Source organism: Crassostrea angulata, chromosome 8 (genome assembly GCF_025612915.1).
Source record: "Crassostrea angulata isolate pt1a10 chromosome 8, ASM2561291v2, whole genome shotgun sequence".
In the NCBI taxonomy this organism is placed as follows: Eukaryota; Metazoa; Mollusca; class Bivalvia; order Ostreida; family Ostreidae; genus Magallana; species Magallana angulata.
In genome coordinates this window covers 44,707,540-44,731,188 of record NC_069118.1, presented here as the reverse complement: position 1 = coordinate 44,731,188, position 23,649 = coordinate 44,707,540, and the positions used below count along the sequence as shown (strand labels likewise).

Sequence of the window (23,649 nt, the reverse complement as noted above, 5' to 3'; positions counted from 1 at the left end):
ACCGTATTTCTGTACATATAGGTGCATTTAATTCTGAAATGTTATCATTGCAAATAATTGACAAGAAATAGTAGTTGTTTTTTTCACTTTATCTAGCGTCAGTGATTTGACACAGTTTTGCTCGAAGGTCAACAAATAAGTTGCATTTTTATTGAAATTAAGTACATTTGTTCATTCATTCTTAATATTTTATGTGACAAGCCCATGATAGGATGCATTGAACACGTTGCAGTTCTTCGAAACATTAAAAATTCATTCAATAACAAATCCTGATGGGCCTGGTTTCCAGAAATCTATTTCATTTCTAAAAACGTTGTTTAATGATGCGACCATCAAGGGAACATTGTAAAAAGAAATCAATAAGTTAAACGCCGCGTTTTGTTTTTAAAATCATCGCTTAAGACTAGAAGGTTTTATTCTATAAACAAATGATAAATAAGCATTAATGCACATTAAAAGAAAACATAGTTATCTAATTATGAGCATCTAGTTCATATCTACAGGTATACAATAGGTGTGACATTTTACAATTGATAAACCGATAATAGAGTTTTACCGATGAAATATATGCAGTGTATGGATTGTGTAATATGTTTTGTTTTATTTGTAGTAAATTAATATGATAGAGTACAACATATCTTTTATTTAAGCACTACATGTATTTGCATATGAGCTCAAACTAATAAGACTGAGCCTTGTTTACGTTCTTTGCATTGGTAAAGAGTCGTTAAAATACTGTTTTATGGTTGCTGGTCTGTGCATCAAGCATTAACAATTAATCGAAGAGTAAAATTCAATGTAGATATTTATCGACATTGTATTCTATTCGAGACTTCATGGATGGATTAAACAATGGAATATTGCAAAAATATTCTATGAGGAACGCCTAACCCTCATCGATAGAAAAATTTAAAAAATACATGTACGGCAGCCTGTAATGAAAGAAACTCTAATGCAAAATTGAAGAGTGAAATCAGTATATCCCCATTTTAAGATTTATTGATACTTTGTCAAGGATTCTATTTTTAAACATTCAGAATCTTTTACGCCTTGGAATGTTCTACACATAGAGTGAATCCAGTATATTGTTGAGTAAATCAATCATTATTACTCATCGGGAAATTTGTGAAAATCATCAACTGTTTAGCTAGTTATTGATAATTATTTGAGTTGTTTTCATTTTGGAATGAGGATATACTGCCAAGAATACATTAATTTAAGAAAAAAAAATAGACAATGTAATGTTGATTTTGCAAGATTCAAGCAGCAGTTGTTGTGCAGTTTAATATTTAAGAGAAGTTTTATTAATCAATATGCGTAGGTTTTACAAATTTAAGTACATACATGTATATAACTTCAGTATAAAATGAAAAATTTATGCACAGGTCGGGGATGGGTTTATTTAAAAAACTGTGTATATAAATTATATATATATTGCATAATAAATTTCATTACAAAGTTATTTAATTTACTCTGTCTTTGATTAAAAGTAATTTAATATATTTAAATATATTCCAAAAATATCAGGCATTTTAAATTACTTTTAAATACATAGGCTTGTGTTTATTCAACAATTTAAACGACTTTTCAAATTAGGATATGTGGTCTTAATTACCTTAGAGTTTAAATTTGTTGTGAATAAATGCATTATTTTGTTTTGGAATATGTTATCAACTATGTCGAGTTTTGATAACAGCAGCAGGCTTTTATTTTGTTTTTTTAAAGTTATTTACATAAATTGAAAAAAATCTCTTGTTTATATATATCAAAACTACAAACAACATCTTCAAAAAAACTATACATCGTAGAAAAATCATATACATGGTAGAAAAATCAATATATCTGAAATATAGATAAATCAAGAAAAAAGCTGAGTCATGATTAAATTTTGTTCCACATACCTTCGTGTTTTACGCAACATTAAAGAATTGATTTTGATTAATTAAAGTTGTAGTTTTTTGTGCACCATTTCCGCGAATTTTTAATAAAAAATGAATAATTTTAAAATAATTTTCCTTCTAAACTTAACGGTAGTGATTACTCAGTGAAGAGATTCCTAATTAACTTTTGCTAAACGAGTCTTTTATTTTTAATTTGCAATCCGTAAGTCATGTTGAAGATAATACAAGTCTTGCAATGTTTTCCTTTTCTGTCTCTTTGTTTGTTTCGTATATATGGGAGAGAGTTCATCAGATGTCCAAATCTGAATGGCGTTGCTCGGGAGGAGTTGAGATTGCTGGATCTTTTGTTGGGCAGCAGACTGTCGTGTGGAACAAAGTGTACAGAACATAAGAATAAGTGCTGGTCTTATGCCTGGAACAAATATACCAACAGATGTATGCTGTACTCTGAAATATGTTCAAACGAATCTCAAACATTTCAAGGAGATAACAATTGGGAGCACTATACAGTACAAGGTAAAAACGTGTGAGTAAAGTAGCGAAGCTAACGATAAAGGACTATGTGCGGTATGGTAAAATATCTGCCCCCAATTTTAACCAATTTTTAACCGGGTTTTCCAACGGAAAAATCCGGTTATTAAAATGGTGAAAATGGCGGGCGGGCGGCTGCCAAAAGGGTACCCTCATTGTACGGATAACTCCTCCTACAGTTCTCAAGATAGGAAGTTGTTCTTTTGCAGATCAATTTAACATATATTAGAGGTGTGCATATTGCTAGGATTTTGATTTCCGATAATTCATCAAAAAAATACTAGCTTTTGAACTTAGTCATTTTTTGGCAAAATGTTGCATATAGGGTACCCTCATTGTACGGATTACTCCTCCTACAGTTCTCAAGATAGGAAGTTGTTCTTTTGCTGATCAATTTAACATATATAAGAGGTGTGCATATTGCTAGGATTTTGATTTCCGATAATTCATCAAAAAAATACTAGCTTTTGAACTTAGTCATTTTTTGGCAAAATGTTGCATATAGGGTACCCTCATTGTACGGATAACTCCTCCTACAGTTCTCAAGATAAGAAGTTGTTCTTTTGCTGATCAATTTAACATATATAAGAGGTGTGCATATTGCTAGGATTTTGATTTCTGATTATTTATGAAAAAAATACCAGCTTTTGAACTTAGTCATTTTTTGGCAAAATATTGCATATAGGGTACCCTCATTGTACGAATAACTCCTCCTACAGTTCTCAAGATAGGAAGTTGTTCTTTTGCAGATTAATTTAACATATATCAGAGGTGTGCATATTGCTAAGATTTTGATTTCTGATGATTTATGAAAAAATACTAGCTTTTGAACTTAGTCATTTTTTGGCAAAATATTGCATATAGGGTACCCTCATTTTACGGATAACTCCTCCTGCTGTTCTCAAGATAGGAAGTTTTTCTTTTGCAGATCAGTTGTACATATATCAGAGGTGTGCATATTGCAGGGATTTTGATATCTGATAATTTATCAAAAAAATACCAGCTTTTGAACTTAGTCATTTTTTGGCAAAATGTTGCATTTGAGTCATTTTTTGGCAAAATGTTGCATATAGGGTACTCCATTTCACTGGATACGGGTTGACATGGATTATGGATACAGTTCACGTAAAAGAAAACCCGGTTTGCTGTCACATTGACAGCTTTTTACTTGTTAAATAGTATCGTATAAAAACCAAATCTTCGTAAATCATTGTTTAGTAGACGCCTATCACTTTAATCTTGATTTAAGTCACCATTGCTCATTCGCTGTTTATCTATGACGTCACCTAAATGACCTAATTCCTGCAAATTTGCAAAAAAAACCCTGAAAATATTGTCATTTTTGCTTTATATTTTGGATTCGAAAGTATAGAGCGCAAGTCTGCTCAAGTGCGATTTTAACATATGTTTTTCTTCTGATAATTATACACATTATATTAAAAAATGGTACTTAAGCAAGCATGCGCTCGATGTTTCCCAGACGAAAAACGATCAGAAAACACCCATATTTTGCTTCAAACATTAATTTATCAAAATAAGGCAATCTTTATGACGTCATTTCAACATTATGACGTCACTGGTGTTAACCTTGTACACCCTTATTTTCGAGATGATTTTTTACTATCTTCCATCTTATTTTTAAAACTCTTTATAAAACTTTAATTTTGGGGGCAAAAGATGCATAAAACCGCACATAGTCCTTTATTGTAGGCAGTTGGTAGGTCAATACCATACCCACTTCGGAGAGGGGTTTTACGATTTGGTTAAATTTGTTTTTTGTGAGTTGAATTTAATCAACTATCCTATGCAGTTACTCTGGCAAACTGAAAGTGAAACAGTGTTTGGACCTAAGCACAAATCATCACCGCTGACAAGACGTAGATCTTGAAAATAATAGATAAATTCGGTGTACTGTATGCTGTACCATTGTTCGTCAAAAGAAACGTATCTATAAATACCTTGAAAATAGTCAGATTTTATATTGTACGAACAATTTAATTATTTTTTATACGGAGGCTCTATGAGCCTCCTCTATTGCTACCGGTCAGCTCAAATGTGACGTCGATAGTGGATTTGATGGACACCACCTAGCGGCAAAAATTGCAATATTCTTTTGGGATTCATATTTCAATATTATTATTGAAATAAATATCCTATTTGCAATTACATTGAATAGAACTATACATAATGCGATCAATAAACATAAATTCTCTCGAAAATTTTAGTCCATATGTCAAATTCCAAGTAAGTATGAATATGCATGAGTTTAAGATTAGCAATGCTGTGTAATCGTTTAGTGGCTATTTATACTTTTTATGTAGCTTCCTGTCCGTGACGTCAGATAATGAGGATTCCTCAAGAACCATCTTGTGTTGACCGAAATATTGAATAATTATGAGTTTCAATGGATAAACACGGCCTGGTTCTTAGTCTGTATTATATATTACTTGCGCATTATCAATTAATCTCCTGTGGAAATATATCTTTCTATGTATAGCTACACTCCCGCCCCCGGCATCGATCCAATAAAATGATTATTCAACAAATTGAACCACTGCTATGTGAACTTGAGTATTCCCCCAATGAAGTACAGACAACCGTGATCGTAGCATGGCACATTTTAGTTCAGTTTTACTTGGCATGCATACTAAACCTACTATAAGGATAGTGAAACAAATTAATTAAACATCAATATTACACCCTTTAACGCACCCCCCCCCCCCCCACACACACACACACACATTCAGTGTGTGCATAGGTAGAGTACCCAGGCCACGTGCTGTGAAGCTTGATTAATCCTGCTTGTCTGGCCAGCGCTGTCGATTTCAAAGTAAGTTGGGAATTCAGTGTGTTTTTGCAAGCTGATAAGAGAACTTGAAGGGTTGTTTGGATTTAGTATAAAAAGCAGATAAAAATTAGATGAAACAAATTAAAGTGAAATTACATTTTAGTCCTGCGTTTGAGAATTCCAAGAAACACATTAATTTAGAGTAAAATAAATCGATTAATTAGAAATATATCACGTAATTGGTGAGCCTTGCATGCATAATGTCCATGTTTTATTTAATGGATAAATCAGTTGTTCCTTTTGATATGTCACTGACGTATTTCCACTATTTAAAAATTCATTTAAACTAAATGACATTACTGATTAATTGAATAACTCAAGATTCAAGTAAAAATGCAAATATAAACAGTAATTTTGTGTTTTTGTTTTATCCAGAAAATGAAAGTAGCGTTTATTTCAGAAAACAAAAATACGAAACTAACTCTCGAAGTAAAACCGTTTTCCGTCTCAGAAGGTCATTGTTTTTTAATGTTGTTGATTTTTCTAATCGGAACTAAGATTTGCCTTTTTTGTTATATTGGTGCCAGTTCTTTCGGACATCGCTATGGGAAAACCTGCCGCACAGTCTTCAATCTTTCTTAACTATTCAGCCGAGTTGGCGGTGGATGGCAACAGGGGTACAGACATATACCAAGACTTGTGTTCACACACCGATACAGCTGATACAAATCCTTGGTGGAGGGTGGATCTGCAGGCTGTGTATTCCATTAAAACTGTCAGAATTATCAATAGGGGGATAGATAAGTTTAAAACAGGTATATGTAGGCGTGTTCAGACACGCCTTTGAAAAAATCGTATTATTTTATCTTGTAAACGGAGAAATAAGTGTGATTTAGCAATATATTTCTATAAATCAATATTTTACATATCTAAACTGACATTTTTAAACACCTGCATGTTATTTGTCTTATTTTAGATTTATCAGACCGGCTGCGGGATGTTACAGTAACTGTGGGACTGACAGACATAGACATCGGCACTACCTGTGGTTTCTTTGCTGGTCCCGGTACTTTGTCACAGCTGGTCGTCATCGACTGTCCTACTTTACCGTTTGGGAGATACGTCAAGATCTCCATGACAACCGAGTATCTCAGTCTATGTGAGGTTGACGTGTTTGGTGTTAAAGAGTAGTCTTAATCCTACGATTATATCATTTGGGAGATACATTAACATATTCAAACCATCCCACTATCTTAGTCTGTGAAGTTGACGTGTTTGGGGTAAAGGTCTAAACATCAGAATTGCTTATGTCCTATAGTTTAATTTGTTAGAGATGCAAATGTCTTACTTTAATTGTTACCGTATATCGATATATTTTTGCGCGTCTTATTAGGTTTAGTATAAATGATAAGAAGTTATTAAAAAGAAAATATTCAATTATAATGAATTCACTTGTTGTCAGTTGATATACAAACAAAATTAGTATATTGTATGAAAATATGCAATATGCAATGGTATAGTAAAAAAAAATATATTATTTTTAAGGTATTGTTTGGATATTACAGAGTAATAACTGCATGTAAGTGCATGGTATGTGATCTTTAAAGATAACAAAGATATTTGTTAGAAGTTTTTTTTAGAAGTTTAATTTGGGTTATTTCTCGTTGACTTTGGACAAGACTGGGATATTGCATCACAAATACATGTACCATTTATGAAGTAGCTTAATAAAAATTAGGTATAAATTACATTTTAATTAAAAATCTTAAAACACTGATAACACTATCACCACATGGAGTCAAGTCACGTGGTTACCGAAAAAAGTAAACAAGTTATAGAGACGTCAGGGAAACTGGTTCTTGGACATTAAATGGCCGAACGCGCCCTGACAACCTCAATTGCTATTTCTTCACATTAAAATCAATCGATATTCAACTTGTTTTCTTTCATGACGTACATTTATGTTTTATAATCTTTTTGTTAATCAGTCTTGTAAAAGATTGATTTTAATTTATGTTTGAAGTTAACGCAACTAAAGGATTTGTGTAGTATGATGATAAAAATAGTTACATGTATGATAATAATTCATTGTGTTTTTACTTTTCAGCTTTTGAAGTTTTGATAAATATGTATAATAAAAGTTGTTGTTTTGTTTTTACATTAAAATCATTAAAGCATTCAACTTGTTTCCTTTCAAGCTAACAAGACAAGGTAAATAGGTTTGCATATATACGGGTTGACAGGTCTGCTGGCTGACATGTCGAGAAGTTGACAGGTTGAAAAGTAGTTAGATCGACAAGTTTAAGGTGAACAGTTCAACGCATTGACAGGTTTTAAGGTAGTTAGATCGACAAGTTTAAGGTAGACGGGGAAGTCATATGTGTATCCAGAACTAAAAGTAGACAAGTTGACATGTCGAGAGGTTTGGAAATCGACAGGCTTGACAGGTCGATGGGTTTTTAGGCCCTGTTACAGAAACTATATTTGTCATACACTAAACATGACCTGAAAAAGGAAACTTCATTATTTTTATGAACGCACTAATTGTTTGTATATGACAATAGTGTTAATTAGTTTTAGTTATGTTTGGACTATTTTATTCAGAAGAAAACAATTTGCTGTCTGTTTGAACAACACCACCATTTTTAAAATAGATAAAATATTGTACTTTATTATAGCTTAATTTGATAATTCTATGTAACATTTTAGCAAATTGGTCTAGAGAGTCATGCGACAGGGTGAAAAAATCCTCGTGTCTCATAAGGATTAAAAATCATAATCCATCTCCTCGAAAATCTCGAGATTTTTCATTCAAATGGTATGAAAAGTTCGAGATGAATATACAATGTATACAAAAGTGATTCAATCTGAATATTTAATTATTTCAATTCTACAAAATTCAGAAAAGAAATCTAACTATTTGTATGCATGATTCGATTTGATGAAAGAAAGAGATAAAATAAAATAGACAATCACACATTTATGTTAAAAAGTATTTAACTCAACGCGTTTAGTATAATTATAATCGTATGTTGCTCGATAAAATAAAAAAAAGATATTGCATGAATGTTCCAAAAATATGACGATTTATTCCAAAGGAAAATTAAAAAAAATCCTTTCGGTGATACCATCTTGATTTTTCATAAAGGATTTTTTTTTATCCATCATCATGCATTAAATATGCAATGTACCACGTTACATGTACACGTTCGTTTAAATTAGTTGATTTGTTCAGGTCTTCTTTAATAAGATTACATTGATCCTGATTCAAATTTGTTAATACTTACAAATAAAATTATTTTAACCTTTGGGTAATATGTTACGAACTCCGATTAGATGAAAGCGCGGTCTACTAATGGTTAATTGCCCAGTCATTGCCTGTTAGATATGAATACAATGATTTGAATAACGCAATGAAAATTGTCTGACTTCAACCAGGGCTGTCTATTTCAATTAAAACAGTGTCAGTTTCACACAATAGAGCAAATCATAGGGAAAACTTTCCGATTCTAATAGCCTATGAATAATAACGAGCCTCCCTACTCTTAGCGAATCAGAAGAAAGGTCAATATCTGACAGCTTATTTGATGACCAAACTATATCGTTAACATCCCATCGAAAGTCCAAGCTCTTGTTAAAACAGATCTAACTCTAAAGGATATCATTTACAGATAATCAAAATTCCAGTTTAGTCTTTAAGGAAAATAATATGCATAAATTAATCAAACGTTTATATATATTCGTATTTCCAAAAATGGTTTTGATACTTTGACGTTCCATACAAAATTATGAAGTGTAGTATCAAACGTAAATTGCAAATTCCTAATTTTGATGAAATGTCCATGCCAATCTGTTTAAATGCTTTGCTTTTAACTGATACGTATTTGCATGCATTTGATATGTTTAATCAAAATCATAATGTAAAGTTCATTGGTCAACTTATGAATGAAAAAACAAGGATTTAACACAAATATAATCCCTTAACAAATATGATTTTTTAGATTTACCTTTTGCTTGTTTTGCCATGATTTTTAAGGTCAGTCAGAATATCATATTGTAAATGAAAATATCCAAACTGTACAAGAATGAACACTTTTGGTCAATGATATTCAAAGAGACCTCCTCAATGACAGTTAGCCATCGGTAGGCGTTTGCCAGGGCGTTTCCTCGATCTGTGCAATATCCACAGTGTTTAATTGGTCCCTTCATGATCTGATCTATGTAATCCTTGAGGTAGTCTGTAAAACGAGATCCTAAAAATCTATAAATCTAGGAAACTATTATCAATGGAGATTGACACATTTCCTCATAGATAACACGCGTCATTCTATCCTTGTAACATAATTCAATGTCATTATATAGTGTTACATCTGAAGATATTTGGTCACATAGTTCTTCTGCCGCCACTTGTAAATTCATGGCTACAACATTTTTCTCGAAGCGAGAATTTAAAATGCCACGGGGGTCTCGTATTAAGTGAGGAATTTTTAGTCCCGGTAACCAAAATAGGAGTTTTTCTGTCATAGACATTGTGAATAGGATTGTTTTAATAGTCCGAGTTTTGGCGGTCAAACATCGTTTGCGCAGCAAATGGACACATTTCTTTGCTGTCTTCATTCTAGAGACTTTTCCATGGAATAATCGAACACACGTGATGTAATCCAAATGTTCGGGTGTAAATGAGGGTATTAATGAATTAGTTAGACCATTCAAGTCAAGGACTTTAAAGTCACAGGTAAACCAATTGAATATCATCTCTGGATATTTTTTTTTCAATGTCCCCAGTTGAAAAATACCTTAAATTAAAAAAGATGCATATATCAGTATTATTAACGTGAGGTGTTGTATTGTTTAGTACAACATGTTCAATTTTCATTTGGTACATTTGTCAAGATGCAGGACAATTAAAAGTGATACATACAATGTATGTATGGTTCATATTTTTATTTTCACAGTAAAATTATGTTAAATCATGAAGCAATGCTCTCTCAAAGTTTTCTAAAATCAAATAATTGAAAAAGGCAAACCTTCGAGATCCATTTAGGAACTGAATGCTTGTTTTGTTTTTGAATTCAAGAAGCGCCGAGGAGAGGCCGTGCAGGGGCTCAAAGATATAGAAGTCATCATCAATATGGCGTATGAGGTCTGCAGTCATAGTGGATCCGCTACTGAAGTATGCCACAACGAGTCGCATAGGCGTGGTGTCCTTGGGGTCATAAGCGTCTATGTTAAGAATAGCAAGACTTGGGATCGGTCTATAAATGGACTATTACTTTTAATTATTATGATTCTGGTAAGTTTGTCACAATATATTCAAAACTTATTTATTTTTCGCATAGAATACAAATAAATTGTATACTATGCTTTAATAGTGCACGCCCATGCCAGTGTTTCGACATACAATCTTAAAAAAGCAAAAATTGAACTCAAGACATTAAGGGCAACAATCAAGTATGCCACCTATTCCGTCATAGCGGACTTCAATTATTTCTAGTAGTTTTTAGATATATAAAATGTTGTTATTAAGACTTAATGCATAATTTTAATTTTGGTCCAGAATAGTTTTAAGAGTGACAAGGACTTCAAAAAGACAGTTTCTAATAAAGTTTTGAACAACTTGTCAATGATTAAACATTTTGTAATTAGGAATCGCTACATGTACCACAGTCATGATGAATTCTTATATGACGCTAATTAGAAAAAATTAAAAGATCATATTGCGATTTATTCTGCTAAAGAAATCGAGTTGCTTTGGAAAGGACTATCGTATATAATTTCTTGAAAAAAAAAAACCCAGTAAAGTTTGGTAATTTTCTGTGATTGTACAGCAACATGCTGAAATATAATCAATTCAGGGTTTAAAAAAAGCAAACAAAATGCTTTATTCAACAGGGATTATCTTTATTGTCTAAACAACACTGAAACGTAACAGCTAAATGAACTTGGCAAATCAAATCAAATTTCAACTGTTATAGTCAAAACACAAAGTCACAACAAAATAACACAATGTGTTTCGTTGTACATACACGTAGACTCCGGTTCGTGCATTATTTTTGAAATCCGGGCAACTATTTAGACAAATTATATGTTCTATACATAACTATTATTTAAAGAACCATAAAATGATTGTAAAACAAACCAGATAAATGTAATGGTCTTGTTTTTGAAATGAATGGCTTGTTGCCCAATATCTCTTTTGTTTTAAACACTGGTACTTCCCCTAAACATAATGAAATTTGTATTAGATATGTGTCAAATATATTTTATTAACCATAAATGTTTTAAAGTTCAGAGTCTTTATTAAGGACGATATGATAAAATTCATTCTGAACAATGCATATACAACTGTAGTTTAAGCGATAACTTTAGTGCTGCCTCGGGTATAACTAGGTTTGTGGCAATAAACCGTATAGTGAATATAATGTTTACATGTTAACTCTTCAGGTCAGTCTATATGATAATACAGTATATATCAGAGAAAATATTGCATTTATTACGTATTAGTATTATTAAGTTATTAAGGTTCATATCTGTACTTAACAAAAGAAAATTAACTCATTTGCCTTTATGTAACAATATTCAAATTTGATTATACGTACCTAATTGTACATATACCAAATGCGTAATTGTTCGTAAGTATAGTCCAAGGAACACGCAAAGCATAAAAGAAGTTAATCATTGTCTATATAAAAATCACAGATGCTCATGCTATGTAGATGACTGTATAACACGAGTGGAAAATCCGAGTAACATTTCATACTGGGGGTGGGGGCGGCATGATGTACAACACCAGGATACGTTTCATCGAAGAGATCTTACATGTATAATTACATTTGTAGAACATCTTGTGTAGAACACTTAGGAAACTTACTTTCTAAGGTAAAATATAAACCCAAAAGTCCGAAAAATCCGAGAATTAAATATCGAAATGGACCTTCGACAAACATTTCCATCACTTTCCTTTCAACGGTCAACAGATGTTTCCGTAAATTATCTTGATATGATTCTGAATGTATTTTATCGACCAGCTTTCATCCATTCATTAACTGATATAGATTTTCGACAGTTTCCAGCTTTTAACACCTGTCGTTTTCATAAAACTGGAATATTGAAGCGTCTCTTCTATATCGTAATGTCTAGCTGAGTATTTACGGATGAGTATGCAAGCTTGTGGAGACGACAATGCCAACACAAGGTCAAATCTGTATTATTCGTTTCTTTCCACGGCTACGTTGTTAGGTCAATATTCTATCTCACTGGATAAAAATGATAGGTATAGTAATGGAAACTGACAAACCCAAATACATAGATTTATATCACACCATAATTAACGTTTTGAAAAGATAACTTAATGCTATATGTTTCTACACTTGTTCAAGGCAGTATTTTGAAACACAATTATGTACCATATAGCCAGCTTTGCAAATATTATAATAAAACATCTGGCGTGTATTTGTTCAAATTAGATTGCTTTTTGTATGAAATAAAAAAAGAGCAACCAATAGAAAGCTACCTCGGTCACATTAAGATAAATGTCCTTATCAATGTCCCATAATCTAGTACATATTTCTGTAAATTATAAACTGTTCATGAAACGTTGTGAACGTGGACCTGAAATACGTGGCAACTACCAATTTAGCTGTAATATATCTGATTTCAAACACACCAAAAGTGTTTTATTATTAAATGTGCATACCAGACCTCCGATTTTGCATCAACATTGAGTCTTCTCGTTATCAAACATAGTTCTTATAAAAAGAAATTCATAAAATTTTGACACAGTCAAACGGATCACATTACCAAATGAATCTATCAGTTTAATCAAATTTTACCTTTTTGTTTTCGCATAAAGGTCAGGTCAAGGTCACTACCCTTTTCCTCAACGTAAAGGATGATAAAAATAAGTGTAGCTCTTTGTAGTTCTTTAAACATTTTTTTAAGATTTGAAGATTCTATTCATCAATGAAATGATAGAATATAAGAATGTCTTAGCACGCATTTCCTCTAATTTTCTTAAATGTTGAATTTGTTTATGCTTCCAATGATAAAATATTTTTGATTTTGATGTATAATGGAGACTTTATATAAAGATATAAATTGACAGAAAATCTAATATATTGACCATTTGATAAAAGAGAAAAACTGATTTTAGTGATTTTTTTCACAAAAATCAATGTATAGAATGGGCACTTTAAAAAGCTTATAAAAATGTAATTTGATAGGCAAATCATAATTTAAAAACATATTCTGAAACTCAAGTATCATATCATTAGTTAACATTAGTAAAAAAAAATCAACATTAATGTTATTTTTAAAAAATGCTAAAACAGACTCATTAATCTGCAGCAATTCTAAATTGCGAAACATGTGATATTTTCCTACGCCAATATTACGCCAAAAATATAGTCCTTGTTAGATTTTAAACAATGATTACTTTTTCTATGCCAAGATTTTGATAATATAAAGAAAGAAAAATATACTATTTTAATTTCCTTTCATCTTGATTTAATGAATAATTAACCAAATTTACGTTTGACAAGTCGAAAACCAGAAAAGACTCCTTCCTTAAATGTTATCAATATCAACTAAAAATTAATTGAACCCGGTATTTTCCGTGTAATTTGATCTCGGGCTGAAATATTCGCGGCGGTCGACTAGGGTGTTCGGTAATGAAAACAATGTTAACAATACAGAAAGTTTATTGATCATTTAAGTTCATAGTTTTAGCTAAAAAAAATTGAGTGGTCATTTTTATACATTTTATGAATGATGCAGCGATGATTAACAACTCGGCAATTGTTACTGAAAAGAAATTCCACGTAAATCCGTATTCGTACGTGTTCTTTCTCAAATTCTGCCATATCTGTTTATTCGTGTAAATCGTTTAAGGCGATTATACGTTTATCATGGATATCGTTTATCCTTTCCAATCGTGTATCGATCCTATCCGATCGTGCGTGTATACTGTTCTATCGTGCGATAATCCTATCCTATCGTGCGTGAATCCTAATATCCTATCGTTTATAGTGTAAAAAAATAACGTTGCGGGTACTGCAAATCGTAATTTTCAAATTATTCTCTTCATCAGGGTAAAAACTTAGAAGTTTTGTTAAGTGTATAAGTACTATGATAATCAATCTATTTCGCCAAAGATTATACACAGGAAGTACACAGACCGACTTTTCTGATGAGTCAGGGCAAGGCAACAATTCGGCACTGCAAGGAGAAGCTGACAATTTGAACCAAACCCGCCAATTTGAATCACGTGAAGATACATGTACATCATGAGCTGTGACGAACTGGAAGAAGCGGATGGTGACCCGGATGTCCCTGATGTTCTCTGTTATTATCGTTTGTTATATGCTCTCCTGTTTTCCCTCTCTCGTCATTTTGGTTCTTCGGTACACTTTGCAAGATTTCCGATATCTGGATTTTTCTGAGGTTCAGTTTTTCTTTTGGATGTTCATCGGACGTTTTGTTTTCATCAATCATTTTATAAACCCATTTATATATGGATACTTTGATGTTGAACTTCGGAACACACTCAAGTGTCAAACTAAAAGGATTTACGTTAGAAACAAATGATTTCTTTCAATTTTTTATAGGGACGAATTTTAACTATTTAAAAGGGACAGCATACCTACATGTATTTTACAAATACCATTATGCTATGATTGAAATATATACTTGTATGCATATTGTAAAACAATCTATATATGAATATAGAAATAAATGAATCTTTTTTTTTTGAGCGGGTGACTGTATGTCTCTTTCTTTACTAGATAATTATAACAAGGAGAAATAAGTCAGGCACGTTGCCAAAGGCTCAAGTGAGTTTTTCTGATCATTGACAAAATGTGTCCGTTGTCTGTCGTAGTCGTCGTCATAAACTTTCACATTTTTACATTTCGTTATAAGGAAACTGGCAGAAAGCTTCATTGGGAAAGGAAATTCAAGTTTCTTCAGAGAAAGGGTCACGGCCTCTGTTTGAATTTGATACTGTAATGCTGATTATTGCTTCGGTGAGCGATGTGGCCCTTAGGCCTAACGTAAAAAGTGCATGGTAGCAGACTTATTCAACATCCTGAAAAGCAATGCAAAAACCACAAATTAATCGGTCAAAGTCATACAACGTAATTTCTATTTCAATGCTATTGCTTTTAAAAAAAACTAGCTATAAGTTATGATTTTTCTGTCCAAAACATGTTGGGGGTACGGGCAGCTCCCCTAATATTCCCCTGCCCCCTCCTCCGGTGTCAGTAATTTCTTAAAGATGACACATGTGTTAGATAAGTCGTAAGGTCTTGTTTAGTGTCAGAAATACTGTCCTGTTTTCTAAGATTTATAGAAAGTTATAATGGCTGTTAGTGTTATGTACAGTGTATTCATGAATCGATTACGTATACGAACGTTTATACAATGTATATATTTTGACGATTAAAACGAAATTCAAAATCCTAAGTACATTTTAGATCACAGATAATTTCAGTCTTTATGTTATTATTATAAATATTTGATCAATTCGTATACATATTCATTTAAACGATGTATACGTGCGCACCCAGTTTGAATTTAAATACAAAACTGTGAATACAGTGTACCTTTATTTTTTCACTTTTATCACTATCCTCTAATGTTTTTTAAATTTTGTCCTATTTCCACAGTGTAAAAATTTCCACGGAGTAATTTTAAAATCATATGTGTAAGTGTATGTTGTCATATGATAACGTTTCTATTTGAATAAATAGTTTCAATTGAAAACATATGCTAGTATGACTTATGAATATGCGTTCAATTGCATCTTTCATGTTATTAAACGAACAACACAAAATGTTCTAACTCCAAAACTAGCCTGTTAATGCACTCTGAATTTTTGGGCAGGAATTAACAGGTTTAAATGCAAGAAAAGAAGAAACAATACATCAAGGAAAATTGTCTAAAACCGAGGAACGTCGCCTCTGTCCTTAATTAAAAGTAAAAACTTGAATAATTCTTATTATAGTACATGTATGTATTTTGTGTATTGTAGGGGTTTTTCGTTGAGATATGAAGTTGCATTTAACTTTTACGGATTGTGCTTTCTGCAATCGGAACATGTACGATGCGATACAGATGTATATATATACATGTACTAGGGTATATGTATATTACATAATTGCACAATTATAGTAGTTAATTTCTATACATGTATTTAAAATATCTCTATACTACAGCTGCGTATGTAAGTATACTTACATCCACCAAGTACTTGCATGATTACCTGGGTACATGTTGTACATTTCTTACGGAAATTGATTGTAATTTGAAGCTCGTAGCTTTTTAGATACTGGCAGGACTGGCATCTACGCGCCCCGTATATCGATTGGTTGAAACCTTCAGTATCCTAAGAAAAAATACACAGACCGCACGGTAAAATTTGGGTTTTTCTTTTCTTTTATTGTACAGATTTATGTTAACAATAATTTGGTTAATTTTACTCAGTACACCCTACGATCAATTCTATTTTTTTTTAAAGAAAAATGTAAATACATGTATAAGCAATAAATAAATGTAATAAAGGTTTATTTGATGATTCATGCGGAATTTATCCTGCATTGTCGCTTCCTACAACTATATAGCTTCATATTCCGTATGCATGGATCACTAAAGAGAGCATTTTGTTGTTTAAATAATCGATAGTCCTGTCTTAAAATACATATTCCTATGGTAACATTATATACTTTTCGGAAAAACCATCCAAGAAGGATTACTCGCTTTCATTTTATCTGTCAATATCCATCCAAATATGAATTAAACATCTCTACCGACAACTTGAAGGTATTTATAAACATAACATAATTATTTGCCTACCCAAAACGAAAAGAATGACTTGCAAACCACGATAAAGCCCACAGTCCCCTCTTCCCGGTTTCAGCTGTAGGTAACTCTCTCTCTCTCTCTCTCTCTCTCTCTCTCTCTCTCTCTCTCTCTCTCTCTCTCTCTCTCTCTCTCTGCTGCAGCAGGTCTGTAGCTCCCGGCCTGATACATGTACAATACGGACGGATGATTCCATACATATTGCGTATAAATAAGATTAATCAGTCTAATACTAGCGCGCGTTTTTGCGCACTAGATACACCATTTTTGCAGTGTGTGGCAATGCGGCTCCATGATATCTTCTATTTGATTGCTTTCAGACCTGGAGCAAGACCTGCTCTCTCTCTCTCTCTCTCTCTCTCTCTCTCTCTCTCTCTCTCTCTCTCTCTCTCTCTCTCTTAACATTAGAATGTGGGATTTTTTTCCAACTTTAAAATTTAAAAACCCTTTACATGTATATAGAACTTCAGCAATTTAGTAGTCCGTGATTCCAGAAAAATCAAATCTGCCATGATAGACTTTTGCTTGTAATAGTTTACGATCTATTATGACGTGGTACGAGAGAACTATCTTTGAAATATGATATTATCACACATGTAATGCCATGTCTGGGTTTTTTTCTCTGTCAATCAGATCATGTAAATTTACAAGATTATGGAGAAAAGTGGAAAAAAGGATTAATAGTAATTAATGCCTATATAGGATAATGGGTTTAATTTTTTTTTTAGAAATCAATGCTTATAAATATCATTCAGAAAATCTTCTCAAGACTTATGTACTTTATTCCTATTCACTAGATATAGTACTTAGCTTTGTTTATAAAAAACATGTAAAAGACTTTTGTATAGATATTGACTAGCAGTTTCTAATAACTTTGAAAACAAATATTGTTGATAAATGTATATTTAATATTCACCTCTTCTGCAATGACATTAATCTAATAAGAAATATAACAAATAAACATACAGAGGGTTATATATGACTTGAATGATATGTATAATACATAATATGTACTTTTATGTACACAGTAGATACCAGTAATTATACACTATCTTTATCACAGTGTTGTTGTTACATTGTCTCACAACATACACAAAGTACCTATACATGTACATGTAATTATTGTATGGACATATAATGTTCACTGTAGATACTTGTACACTGTCACTGTGTTGGTGTTACGTTGTCCCACCCAGAGATTGTTCTCATCGTCCACACACACACTACGGGGACACTTTACCCCTTGTTGTGGTGGGAGTAGTAGAGACAATAACTGACCGTCCTGATCCAGGAGATCAACTGTTTTACTGATTTCATCACACACCAGGATGTGACCGAGTACATCAGTACATATTCCAAAGGGATTAAACTCTGACCCCTGACCTGTGTAGGAGAACCTGTGTTGTCCTGATTTATCCACCACCACTACAGCATTGCCAAAGTTTGATACACAGACATCACCATTGATGTTTTCTGTGTTGTAGTGTGGTAGATCATAGAGTTCATGTCCATTGTTGTCTCGCTGTATGTTCTGTATTTCTGTCCCTGTCTTGTTGTACCTGGTGACTTTACCCTCTCCATCCTTCATCATCCCCACCAGTAGGTCCCCGTTGATGTGGGAGGAGTGTATACTGAGTGGTTCCCAGTCTCCTGTTTTAATGAATTCAGTGATTGTATTATCCGGTGTTATCCTATTGATGACTGTGTTGACTTTGTCTGTATAGATCAGATCCCCGTCCTGTGTGACTGTGTGGTAGCCTTCTAATTCACCACTGGTTTGTATCTTTTGTAGCTGATTCCCCTGTAGATCTGTTTGGACAAGGTTACCATCATAATCACTGAACCAGAATCTGCCTGATTTACCCAGTGATATATGACATACACGATCAACACCTGGTACTGTGTACTCCCTGACCTTGGTGACAGAGGAAGACAGAGACAGTGTTTGTTTCACGTCAGATTTCTCTCTGTCTTGTTTCCTCTGTTTCCCTGTAGGTTTCAACTGTGTAAAGGCAGTCCCCATGGGCTTTATTTCCCTGTTCTCTGGTTTAGTGTTGGGGAAAGTTATTCTACCCAGTAGTTTTGCGACATCGTCTTTGCTATATTGACCAGCAGTAAATATGGGTGGGACTGGTTTGGATGTCTCTGGTATGGGTCTAATGACCAAGTTTTCTGATTTGAGGGCAAATGTTAATTGTTCTATGTTTGAGGGAGATAGGTAACCATAAAACGTCTGGATTAAATCATTTAGATAATTGATGTAATCATCTATTTTTTTATTTTGACCGTTTAATGTTTCTAATAATGACTGTTCTATTTTGTTGACTTGTTCTATTTTATCTGATGTAATTGTTTTTACTAGCTTTTTCACAGACTCAGCTTCAGTCTTCATGGATGTTCTTACACCCTCCATGATCTTCTTTATTTCTGTGACATCTCTAGCAATTTCCTTTTTCAAATCTTGAGAAGTAGGCTCAAAATATCTTCGAATTTTGGTAATTTCTATGTGACAGTGTGAACATTTTCCAGCAAAGACCAATTCTAGATCAGTAAACGCATGGCCGCGATGTTCTTTTGTACCCGTGCATTTAGAACAAATGGGAATCTGGCATTCCTCACAGAGAAGTTCTATGTTTCTTGTGGGATGGATTTTGCATTTCTCCAGAGGAAGCGGTCGTTTGCGTTGTTTATAAGGGACTACTTCATGGTTTTTGGTTTTCTTATTCTTCTGATGTTCATCTCTGCATTGTTCACACATTTGTTGGTGACAGTCATTGCAGTAAAACTGACAGTTCTTCTCACAGTCTTCAGTGCCACACACCAAATAATGCTGGGCGTCAGTTGGTATTTGGGATTCAGATAATGCCATCTGAAATGAGAAAAGTACTTAAAAGTTTGAGGGAGCTTTTACATTTCTTTATTTTGCTACTAAATATTATTAAGGAGTCAATCATTTCTACATAACCACGCCAACCCCCCCCCCCCCCCCCCACCACACACACACACACACACTCACACATACCACACGCACATATAAAAATACATACATTAAACAAAATCTTGGCGGTGTCTTAGGAATACCTTTGATAATTCAACAATCATGAAATATAAAATCAATTCATATTAATTTCAATTTCTTTAAGGGGGGGGGGGGGGTCCAGACCGCTCCCTTCCCTCAAGATTCGCGCATAATATAATACCTCTCTTAATAAAGTAATTATGGACTTATAAGTAAACTCAAACAGCGTGAGTCTCATCTATTTGTGACCCAGGTTTATTTAAAGTATGCATTTTCGGTAAACTAAAACATTGGTGAATGTTTGAGCCAGTGGTAGAGAATGCTTGTCTATCAAACAATGGCCCCTACTTTCGGTTCAGTACAATTATAAACAATGATTCATTGTTGATCGAATTCATAATCTTGAAGTAAGCCCAATATTACGAGGATATGTTATCTTTCTTACCATAATGCGATATAGAAAACAATTTTTATAACTCACCGTGTGTATCAATGTGACGTTTTGTAAGTTACACCAGCCATTACCGCGTGAATCACGCCCTATTAGATTAGAATGAGAGAATACGAGACTTGTGTAATTTACTTCCTGGTCGTGTACGTACATGTAGAGACAAGGTTTAAATCTCCTGACCTCCTACCTTGATAAAACAATCAGAGTGACTGTGTATTTGAATTTTCAATGTAGGGTACTATAATATCAGAACTCTGTAATGACATCATTGAATTAAAGTAAACTGGTGTATAGATCATATAGGTGTCGGAACCGAAAGGGCCAGCCCCCCCCCCCTCCCCATTTTCTCTCGCAGCAAAGATAATATTGCTTAAATTTACAACAACAACAAATAGAGGTATCAGAAATCCGCCCCCACCCTACAATTGTGGTAGAATGTAAGGAATTAAAATGAAAATAAGGAAATTTTAAGACTGATATTGCAGTGATTAGAAAAGAAATTCATAGGTAAGATTTTTTTTTAGTTATAGGTATACTACTAGTACTACCCCCCCCCCCCCCACCCGGAGATTAGAAATAATAATTTCATGAATTTTGGAATTAGGCTTTTTTTTTGCTTGTCAAGATTTCTGATGATTAGTCTAGCTCCCTCCACCCCCCCCCCTTTTTAATTTGCTTCCGACATTACTGGATCGATGTCATGCAAGTTCAAAAACTGGCTCCCAACTTTTTCCTGTTGCAGTAATTTTTCCAAAATTTACATGTTAAAAGTGGAATTAAAATGGTGTTCCTCCCCCCCCCCCCTTGCACTCTTTTTGCGGGCATGTGGTAAATGGAAGTGAACGTAAGAAAATCATTCATAAAATTGAAGCAAACAGATAACTGACCCCCCCCCCCCGCAATTGATAAGGATTTTTCAAAATTTTCAGAGTTTGAGAATTTCCTTCAATTTTTTGGGTTGTCTTGATTGTTTGAATGAGGCTGATGACCCCACTTTCATAAACGATAGTACGTACGTTTCTGTCTGTCTCCCACTATACATGTAGGTCCGTGGATGTTGGGCGTAAACAAGTTAGTCACCATAGTATATATAATGTATTGACCAGTATGTTGTAAACTTTAATAAATCATATACATGTCAAATGTATATACATTCTCTACACGCACATACATAGACTTTAAGTGCAAATAACATAACTCATGAACTCATTGAAAAGTTTACATCTAGATGTAGAATGTAATTGAGTGTAAAATAATTTTGAAACAGCTGACACGGATATTAGATTCGGATGCCATGGGCGGATCCATAAATCCGGACTGGGGTAAATTTGTTTGCCAGGGTGAGGGGATCTTAGGCATATACATATGTATTCTGTAATTTTAATGTGTGATTTAAAAATATTTGAATTGTCTTGATTAGGGGGATATGTCCGCCCCGATCCCCTACCCTTCTAAATCCGCCCATGCATGGATGCTTCTTGTAAATATATGTTGAGAAGGTATTTAAAATATTAGCCTGGTTCTCATGTCCTTTAGACAGAGCAAGAATGTAAAATAATATGTATTGTTTATTCATTAAGATCCATGTATGAATAACATGCATTTCTCACATTTGTTCATTTTTCTTTTTATAATGATAATGCCGTTTTCATACATCAACTAAAATATAAAATGTCACCCATCCTAGGAGTTCCACTTTCCTTCTAGGGAGGCTGGATGGTCAATAAACTTCACCTTCAGATCTGCATGAAATTTTAAGATATGATATGTTTAGCTATAAGCTATTATTTAGTTTAAAAAAAACTCATACATTTTACCTTTAAAATTGGGTATTTTTCTACATCTTTATATAGAGCTCTTCTTCTAAAGGAGATAAATACAGTCTATAAATATGATCACGACCATCGAACCCTCTTAACCTCGTTAATGTTATAGACAAATATTGAAGTAAGGGACGTTAACTGAAGACAGTCAATTCATCTTTTGATTTTCAACCATAGCATTTCACTCATTTAGATGTCGGAACGGAGAGATAGGGGGAGGGGGGGGTGTCTTGTGGTAAACCAACTCACAATGCCTGTAATGCTACCCCCCCCCCCCCCCCCCACCAACGGTTTAGGATTTTAATGAACGGCTGGCGAATACGTTTTTATGTTATGTGTTTTATTTGGTTATCTACTTATTCATTTTTGGGGGGGTTTTCGGGATAAGTCTAGCACCCACCCCCTTTCAATTTGCTTCCGACGAAACGGTACATGTAAATAGTACATGTTATCGGTATTGGTATTGTACACAAGGTTTAATCAGCAGCGCGACCATGTGAAAATTGAATTGAAAATGAGGAAATAACAGTGAAATTGAAGTGAAAAAGTAACCTATTCATTATATTATTTTTTTTTTTTTGCTTGTCAATATTTTTTGGATGAGTCTGCCCCCCCCCCCTACTTTCAGAAACGATGCTACGTGCCTGAAGAGAGCTTATGTTAAAACGCATATAGATTCTTTAACATACCAATGGATACATTATGGTTTGGCCAGCTCGTTTTTTCAATATCACTGCATGCACTTAATTTACAACCTAGCACATTTCTTTTTCCGATCTTAAACGTTTACTAATAGTACTCCAATTTGCTGAATATCAAATGTTTTGGAAGGAAAATGATGGGTAATCAGTTAAATGATGCACTGATAATTGACCTGTATCTTTGGTTAACCCCCTCCCTCCACCCCCGTTCTCAAATACGGGAAAGTATATTAACTGGTGTTAACAGATCATCATCCTATCTACAAATTAGAAATTTAATTCCAGAATTTGTGATTTATACTTATCTTTTCAAAGTGCGTTAAGAGTCTCAATACTAAAAAATGTTGATGAACCTTCATAACGCGCTTTGATTTTTTTTTACCAACTTAGTGTGTTCACTTGGTGTAAAATTTAACGCACTTTGAATTTTTTTTAGAAGTGCGTTGATTTGGTCCCAATATATAGCTTAATTGAGGAGTTTATGAATTCAATCAAATATATTTACATGTACTGTTTAATTTAATAGAATTCATAGGGAGTTACATGTATATAAGATACATTCTTAAATAGCATAAAAAT

The 23,649-nt window shown here is 33.4% G+C and overlaps 2 protein-coding genes and 1 pseudogene across 2 annotated transcripts; 1 reads left to right on the top strand and 2 right to left on the bottom strand.

The window, feature by feature from the left end:
• Positions 1–2,309: 2,309 nt before the first annotated feature.
• LOC128161004 (fucolectin-like) lies at positions 2,310–6,411 on the top strand. The gene is made up of 3 exons (XM_052824277.1): positions 2,310–2,427; positions 5,802–6,035; positions 6,197–6,411. Exons 1-3 carry the CDS (start codon positions 2,310–2,312, stop codon positions 6,409–6,411), a joined length of 567 nt encoding a protein of 188 aa, XP_052680237.1.
• Positions 6,412–8,311: 1,900 nt separating this feature from the next.
• LOC128158011 (carbohydrate sulfotransferase 1-like) lies at positions 8,312–11,438 on the bottom strand (annotated as a pseudogene).
• Positions 11,439–17,967: 6,529 nt separating this feature from the next.
• Positions 17,968–20,657, bottom strand: LOC128158010 (uncharacterized). Its single transcript, XM_052820679.1, has 2 exons — positions 20,577–20,657; positions 17,968–19,945 (listed from the first exon to the last, which is right to left on the bottom strand). Exon 2 carries the CDS (start codon positions 19,943–19,945, stop codon positions 18,218–18,220), a length of 1,728 nt encoding a protein of 575 aa, XP_052676639.1. The 5' UTR covers positions 20,577–20,657; the 3' UTR covers positions 17,968–18,217.
• Between the last annotated feature and the right edge of the window lie 2,992 nt (positions 20,658–23,649).